General features: G+C 41.4%; 1 protein-coding gene across 1 annotated transcript; it reads right to left on the bottom strand.

Annotated features, from left to right (window-relative positions):
* Window positions 1-5,854: 5,854 nt before the first annotated feature.
* On the bottom strand, window positions 5,855-7,019 carry LOC119480002. The gene has a single exon (XM_037756060.1). The coding sequence runs from the start codon at window positions 6,967-6,969 to the stop codon at window positions 5,938-5,940; it is 1,032 nt and encodes a 343-aa protein (XP_037611988.1). The 5' UTR covers window positions 6,970-7,019; the 3' UTR covers window positions 5,855-5,937.
* Between the last annotated feature and the right edge of the window lie 2,060 nt (window positions 7,020-9,079).

Below are 9,079 nucleotides of genomic sequence, written 5' to 3'. Positions count from 1 at the left end.
TCCTCACACCTCGGCCTTTTTTAAAGATCAGTCAATAGAAACGACTGCATGACTTGCGATGTCCTCCTTCCCTTCAGCAGCAGGCCGTCCACAGGCAAATCCAGATTAGTTAAGTCACGCTCAGTGTCCTGTCAAACTTCAGCACAAATGAGACCACAATTCTCCATGATATTGGTCTTTGGTCAGTATGAAAATGAAGGAAATATGACAAGCACTTAAATGTAAATGTTATAGCACCACATTTTAACTGTGAATTTTCATCTCCCACAGACTTTTCATATTTATACAGACCTGTAGAGTGTTTCATAAAGCCCCTCAGTTTCAAATCTTATATATTTCTCTATTTGATTCCCATGACTAAATAGGCAACAAGCTTATATGTATTATCTATTAACACTTGAACCTTAATGAAGTCAACGTTTCTGTAGGTGGCGCGCTTACCTTTGTCTGTCCAGTCATGGCTGCTGTCATTGCTCATGATAACTACCTATTCCCTGTATAACTGCAACCCATCCCAGGGGCTGACTCCTTTAAAGTCCACTTTTCAAGATCAAATACATCATACATGCTTCATATCCGGTTGACAATGTCTGTCCTTATTGTAACACAGATTCACACACATCCTGCGTATTACGTAGAGCTCTAATTATCTCAAAACTGTCACTTCAAATGGTGTGTTTGTGCCGTCCTTGACACCGCAAGCCACTTCTTGGTCAGAGGTAAATGTACGACAGCGTATTAGGGCCATTGTAGGTGAAAAATTAAATTACGGACCCGCAGGAGGGGGGGTAATATTCTGAGAAAAAAACTCAGAATTTCCGAGATTAAAGACTTAAATTCTTTTTCTCGTAAATTTACCAGAAAAAACTCACAAATTTGCGAGATTATTAAGCTATACATTTACGAGGAATGCAAAACCGTGGTAACGCCAGCCACCATCTGAATTTCGTCGCTCCTTAAGTAGTGTTATTATGGTAAGCATGGCCTCTGAGCGAGGCGAAGGTCCTTTCATGTTCTCTCTGTGTTCTTTCATGAATATACTGTAAGTAAATACTAATATTGTAGAAGTTAAAGGAAAGTAGAGACAAACAACTTCTCTCTTTGACTACACAAAGGCGTGTCATTCATTTCAGCACAGCTAACACTAAAAACCAACCGTTACACACTGAGGCTTTCAACTGTCACTGTGTCAGTGTGACGGGAAAACAACACCAAAAAGGCACATAACACAACCGCTTCTGTTAAACCACAGATTATGGTGAATTTTGTCCTTTAAAGTTTTTAAAGTATTTTGCACTCTCCGACTCTCTCACATTACTGCAGTTTTTTTCTTATAAATTTGCCACTTTAATCTCAGAGAATATCACAGTTTCTTTCTCGTAAATTTACAATTTTAATCCCGGAAACTCCCAAGTTTTTTCTCGGAATATTACCCCCTCCCCCGGCGCTGTAATTATTTTTTTTTACTTACAATGGCCCTGATACGCCATCATATAAATGAAACCCACAAAAAGTGTGACTAACATAATCTGGTTTTCTTCCTGTTTGCTGCCTGAGCATGCTGCTCATCACTATGTAGGTTGTTATCGCTTATGTAAGGGATAATGTACAATGACCGGCTCGCTGTACATTATCCAGCTTATTACACGGCTACTTAAGAAAACAATAATTTGACACAAAAATTGCCCTCCAGAGTCCGAGATCAGAACTGCGTCTATTACAACGGTCTATTATACATAGCAGCGGTCTGCTACAAAGAAATAACAGACCGTAGAACACCGTGATTGGCCAATCACAATCGAGTATTCAACAAAAGCCGTGTAATAAATGTATATATTTGCCATTAACCTTGTACATTATTTGCCAGCTGTCGGTCACATGTAGAAGTGAAATATCACCACACATACTGTATTATGGGCTGTAGTTTATCACTACTTTATCCTCAACACATTAAGAAATTACAGAACACAATACAGAGGAATATTTACGGCTAAATGGGTGTTGGTAAATTCAGCTTTCACATGAATATCCAACCATAATCCTCACTGTACACAGTTACACACACACTACTTTGTGTGACAGTAAGTAAACCGTGGTGAGGAAATTCCTGCAGTTGACGGGAAGGTGCAACGAGACTGAAGGATGATTGACACGAGTACACACAAACACACACACACACACACACACAAACACTATGTGCACACATTGTCTCTTTCTGTGTCACACACACACACACGCACACCACTGATCTGCTCGAATGGTCTCTGTTCGGCACGCAACGGCTGTGCTATGTGCTTTTTATTTTTCTTACTCCCGTATAGTTGACTCATGCTCCGCTGCCTATGTGTGTGTGTGTGTGTGTGTGTGTGTGTGTGTGTGTGTGGGTGTGTCGAAACGCTAACAGAGTTCACTCTTCTCATATTCACAATAACTGATGATGTGATGTGATCGGTGACTGTAGCCAAAACTATTGTAGACAGGTTTCAAGATGAGTTAGAGGAGGAGCTGTTCAATTTTTCAACTGACTGGCTGTTGAAAGCCGGAGCTGCTTGTATAAATACACGACTGCACGTCGCAGACACACTCGCATGTATGTACAGGATCAAATATACACATGCACGCAGCCTTGTAGCAAAAAATAAGTAAAGGCATCACAAAAATAATTCCCGCTACATCATCCTCATCCTTTTGTTTTGCCGGTTTAGTTCACACACACACACGGACAGGGGCAGGTATATCATGCATTCTGGGCCTACAGTGCCAAGGCGCTCAGTAATTGAAAACAGGGCTGAATAATCTGAAGAGAATGACAGCCCTGAAAGATTATGTGAACTCAAACATTAACACAATTAAGTGTGTGAGCACTGGAGTATGTCGCAGCATTAGACACTGTCTTAATAGTCCCCCAGCACAAAGACAGAGGAATGTGTGTGTGTGTGTGTGAGAGAGAGTGCATGCATGACAACCCATATCACCATGGTGCGATGAAGAAAGACCAGAAGCAAAGCCCATTTAAAGCACCAAATGTTGCAAAACAAAGAAATATACTGCCTTGTTTTTCCTCTGTAATATCAGTTTGATTACAAAACCAGAAATTCAAGCAGACTTCTCCTGACCCGTGTGAAGGAAGGGGGGAAAAACACACTGATAACAAATGGTGTTATTTTTTATAGCAGTGATCCGGTTGTTAAAGACAGACGCTTTATCAGACAGTGAGCAAATGATTCAATTGTCTCCCGGTGATTCCAACGCCTTAGCAACAGCCGCCGGGTCGGCGTGGCGACGGCCCAGTTCTGATTTATCTAGCGGGCTACACTCAGGTGCTGTTTTGTTAACAGGATTGCAGCCATTTATAACTGTGTTTCATTACTGTACTAAGAGCCGATAAGATGATCACTCACGCACACACACACACACAAACATTCGCACACACAGAGGCGCTAATTCAATCCGCTGACAGGGAAACACGGCAAACAACATCCATTATGGCCTTAGAGCTAATTGGTAATGGGGGGGGGAGGGAGGGAGGTGGAGGTGGTGGTGGTGGTGGTGGAGGGAGGAAGCCGGGGTTTGGTGGGGGATTTCTACAATGAGGTGGACCTCCGAAGAATATATCCTCTATTTTTCACCACCTATTGTTTGCAATTATTCATCACATGTATCGCTTTACACCTAAAAACAGGACTTTTTAAAACACAAGACACGTCTCCTATTTATTTTTTTGAAGAAAGCTGTTGCCAGAAGGGAAAGTAAAAATGAAAATACCTGCCAATAAACCAAACGCATCCATGTGACCGGCAGCAAACTGTAAGCCCAAAACAAAGATGGCATCTCGGCCCCAGGTGGCATCAAACTACTGGTGACATTTAATAATTCCCTCTCTCCCGTGAACCCTCACCCCCTCCCTCCTCCGTCACCTGACTCACTATTACAATTAGAGATAAATCTCCTCCTATAGGCTACGCAGGAGAAACTGTGAGAGAGAGAGAGACAAGGTGGTGATGAATTACCGTCATTCATGCAAAGACAAGATCTTTTAGGATTCCTGGCTTTGGCTCTGTTTATTTACTTCCTCCATCACACCACATCAGCAACAGAGTGATGGTGGATGAATGGCTGGAAAGGCAGGCAGACCGTCAGACAGATGGAGTTGCGAGGAGAAATACATAAATGCCAGTGGAGGTGTTTTTTTAGAAGAGGAGAAGGAAAAAATTATAATAAAGAGGAAAAAGGAAAGAAAAGCGCACCGGGGGAAGGATTTGAATGCCCGAGGAAGAGAGGCAGATAAACAGATAGAGGCGAGTAGAGACAGAAGAGGCAGGGAGCGATGGAGGAGCAGATTTAGAGGCCAGGAGATAAGAGGAGAGATAAAAGCTTGGAGGAACAGAAGGAGGGAGGGACGGGGCTGCTGCAGCGTACAATGTTTACATGCACCAATACGTTGTTGAACATGTCTGCTTACTTATGTCATTAGCCGGAGCGACTGAGTACGCACACGCACAGCGGATGATGGCAGGTACCGAGACACACACACACACACACACACACACACGGAAACAAGCAAGAGCAGAAGACAGTGATGACATGTTGGTAAAACAAAAGTACAGGTATGTGTTTTAGCAACTGGATACACCCTTTTCATGTTGGCAGATCCTAATCTTGTGCAAAGGTGTGTGTGTGTGTCTGTCCCTACCTTATAAGCAAGCCTATACTCTCATAAAACAATACAAAAAACTCAGACTTTAACACCGTTTATTTCTTTAACGCATTAACGCAACTTAAGATTTTAAGTTGTAGCGGGTTTTTAAAGGTAGGGTGAAGATACTGGTATCATATGAAACTAGAAAAACCTAAGGAATCCATTGGTACCAACCATGTCCTACTAAGGAGGCTACCAAGGAAGCTAAATAACAATCCAAACGTGCGCTAAATTTTGGCGAGGAAAAACTGGCATGGTCACTTTCAAAGGGGTCCCTTGACCTCTGACCTCCAGATATGTGAATGAAAATGGGTTCTATGGTACCCACGAGTCTCCCCTTTACAGACATGCCCACTTTATGATAATCCCATGCAGTTTGGGGCAAGTCATAGTCAAGTCAGCACACTGACACACTGACAGCTGTTGTTGCCTGTTGGGCTGCAGTTTGCCATGTTATGATTTAAGCATATTATTTATGCTAAATGCAGTACCTGTGAGGGTTTCTGGACAATAGTTGTCATTGTTTTGTGCTGTTAATTGATTTCCAATAATAAATATATACATATATTTGCATAAAGCAAACATATTTGCCCACTCCCATGTTGATAAGAGTATTAAATACTTGACAAATCTCCCTTTAAGGTACTTTTTTAATCGATTGACAGCCCTACAAAAAACATATACACAGATAAATAAATGATAAAAATGACACGTAGATTCAGGTTTGTACATTTCTCTCTCTTCTCATGCAACACTGTCTCACAAAACTTCATGAAATCCACCACTTTGGTCCAAACTGAAACTCTTCAACTATCAAATTGATTGCCGTGAACTTTTTGTACAGACCAGGCGGCAACCAGAGCATGATGTCAATACGGCATGATGTTCATTTACTAAATAAACATCATGCTGTATTGAAAAAGACTTGAAACTAGCAATTGAGACCATAAACTCATGTTTACAATGTTTATTGAGGTAATAAATCAAGTGAGAAGTAGGATCATTTTCTCATCGACTTCTATACAATCTGACTTTTTTGCAACCAGAGGAGTCGCCCCCTGCTGGCTATTAGAGAGAATGCAAGTTTAAGGCATTTTTGCATTGGCTTCACTTTTCAGACCCGGAGGTTGCCCACTGGTTACACAGTGGAAATTGGAAATAACATGAAATGCATACACAGTACATGGGAGATCATATGCAAAACTGGTGGTGGGCTGCTGTAAAACCTCTCTCTCATCTCAGGGAGTTTCCAGGCTGGAGTTTCCAGGCTGCTGTATGTTCTCATAAACATGGTCAGTAGCTGGACTGCGTATCACTGTGTCCAGTGTGTCATAGTCAGCAGACATGGAGTTGATATCCAGAGCCATGTAGAAGTCACTGTCTGGGTTGGGAGGCCCAGGGACTGAACCAACACATCTTCTCCTCTTTTTCTTCTTTTTCTTCTTCTTCTTCTTTAATTTGAGGACTAGTAAAGTCACCATCATTGTAATTACCAATCCGATGCTAACACTGGCTACAAGCATTACAGAGAAGGACGTAAACCTGCTTTTGCGTTTATTGAAGAATTGGTCCGAGTTCTGAGCTTCCAGATCACTTCCATGCGTCTGAGTCGGTACACTGTCCTCCTTTGATCCACCGTCAGAGATTTCAGACACCACACTGTTTCTGGGTCGTCTCTGGACTTTGAGATTGACAGCAGACGAGGGGAGATCTTTGTAGCCAATCATGGCGCAGACATAACTGCCCGTATCCTCATCACTGATTGGGTCCAAAGACATGTAGGGGGAGTTTGCACTGCTGCCATTTAATTGCAGTCTGTTCTTGTACCAGATATAGCTTGGGTTGGAGTTCAGATTTGCAGCGCAGGTGGAGACACAAGTCAGCATTATCCTCTGACCCTCCATCACTGTCCAATCTTTAACAGGCACATCCGGTCCCCCAACAAGCTTCTCCAATCGGATTCTCACAGGAGATGCAAAAATATTGAGTCTCACACCAGGTACACCATCACATGTCACGCTATCACCTGTAACTTTTCTAAAATTGTATACAAAATAGTAAATGGATGCGTCCGTCTTTTTTAAATCTCTAAGTTTAATCGTGCAGTCATTGTTTCCACGTTCAAGGTAGTTCATTCGCAGCGAATAAGCGAGCATCTCTTTCAAGGGTTGAGGTTTCATTGTGGGTTTCACTTTTTTGGACCATCCTGATATTGAGATGACCTGACTATTATTGGGAAAAGAGCAGGGAAACTCTACGAATGAGCCCATTACGCCACAGGTTTCTCTGTGTTTGTAGGTCACACACCTGGGTGATGATAGTTGAACTGCAATAAAAAAATGAACACAAAGTGCACAGGCATTAAATGTTGCTTGATTAACACTCTTGGTTGCCAAGAGCTTTCTAACAATAACAGCAATAATGTGATGCAGACCTGTACCTGACACAGGAAACAGCACCAGAAAGAGTGCCCAAAATACACTTCCTGCTGCCTTCGCCCCCATCGGTGCTTCAAATGCCCTGTACCAAAATCGACAAAGAAAATGGATATGAAGGGAAATATACTATATACAATCTTATGTCAAAACAACACATATTTTAGTAGTTTGGGGTAAATCTCTCGCAAAGAAATTATACATTTGGCATACACAATTTAGAAATGTTGATGAGTGAAGATAAACAGTTTAAGTAACACAAAATATCACAAAGTTTTAACATTGCTTAAGAGTAAATAACCGCTTTTTTCTATCATATTATATACATATTACATGGTTATTTGTTTTTCTCTGTGATATTAAGCTACAAAGAAAATACAGGGTTCAATATAGATTCAAACCTGTTTTCTTCTGTAATTTATCGACCTCTTAAAGGCAGAGCAGGATTGTAATAAATAACATAAATGATCATACTTACAGCTTAGACAGTGGTGCGGTCCGGTCAGTGATCATGACAACAGCATCGCAGGTTTGAGGTTTAAGTTTAGTTTAATGATGCGTATGTGGAAACTCCCGCATTCACACTCCCCACCCACAACCTCAATCACCATTACTCTTAGATTATTAAAAGGAGGTCATAAGCAGCACATATATGGTTTCTTAACAAAGTGCTACTGATGTTCAGACAAACGAATGACCCAAATTTGACTTGATGAAGAACCACTAGACATCAAAAGTGTTCTTCTTTATTCATGGTATATCTCTACCCACCTGCTGAGAGAAGTGTGTATTCCCTCTTTTATCATTGTCTTTAAGAATACATTAAATTAATTCTAAACATTTTTCTAAACATTTATAATAGAACGCTACACACTATAGCCTAAATGTTAAACCATAGTTACAGCCTTAAATGTCACCCTACAAAAGTTGTTTAGTTTTTTATAACTAAGGCTGGGTATTGAACCTCAAAACATGTTTTGCTACCAAAACAAAATTGAGTAGCGAGAATTGTCAATCACCAAAAAATTGGCATATATGGCAGATTTAGCTAACTTTTTTCGGCCAATTTGGGCAGAAAATCTATTCCAGTTAGTCGCTCTCAAGGCCCGGACGCAACAAGCCGATATCAAAGAACTAGTGGCGATGAAGACCGACCGTTGCGTCACCTCACGTCGCCTGTCTTGGCCAAAAAGCTGCACTCGAACACACTGCAAAGACTACAGCCAATGACCAACTAGCACATATATTCTGAGCCAACGTGAGAGGAAATAACTCCATACCAGCAGGTAACGGTAGTCTGTATTCGTCATCCAAAAAGGGAAACCGGAAGACCAAGGACGGCGTATGTATAAGCCGTCGTTATGATACATACATGAAACAAAGCGCCATTTGTCGACTAGCTTTGGTGCAGAATCATCAAGTGTAACTGAGCCTATTCTGTCGTTACATTCATCACCTGCTGCAACCCTGCACTCCAGACTCAGACCACAGTGGTGACAAGTCATTTTGGCTTCCTGTGTGACATTAGAAAACTCTTGTTGTATTGAGTTTTCATGTATAAATGCCTGAAAGTAAAAAAATGTGAGGGTTTAAAAAGATCCCATCGCTGTGCAAAAAAACATTATCATTTGAACACTTGAAGCAACTACTTACTGCACTTACTTAGCTGTGAAAAATATTGAACTCGTTATGCTCATGTGGCTGATATGCCTCCTTACCCACAACATACTGCACATTGCCTGCATGCCCAGGCAAAAGGTCTATCTCGAGCTAGAGCCTGAATATCTTGGCTGTTGTCAGACAAGTGAGATGTGAGTAAGAGCTGAAACAGTCATGAACATTGTCGGCACAATGTGTCACGATAAATATGCCAGTTTGATTATGTTGAGTTTGACCAATGTGCATCGTTACATACGTTATGGTTTAATAACCCTAATGGAAGAAG

Source organism: Sebastes umbrosus, chromosome 20, assembly GCF_015220745.1.
Source record: "Sebastes umbrosus isolate fSebUmb1 chromosome 20, fSebUmb1.pri, whole genome shotgun sequence".
NCBI classification, from domain to species: domain Eukaryota; kingdom Metazoa; phylum Chordata; class Actinopteri; order Perciformes; family Sebastidae; genus Sebastes; species Sebastes umbrosus.
Note: the sequence above shows the minus strand (reverse complement) of the source record. Positions and strands in the feature narration are given on the sequence as shown.

Excerpts from the sequence above, each read along its gene's own strand:
- LOC119480002 (XM_037756060.1), bottom strand. The coding sequence starts at position 6,969 with ATGGGCTCATTCGTAGAGTTTCCCTGCTCTTTTCCCAATAATAGTCAG.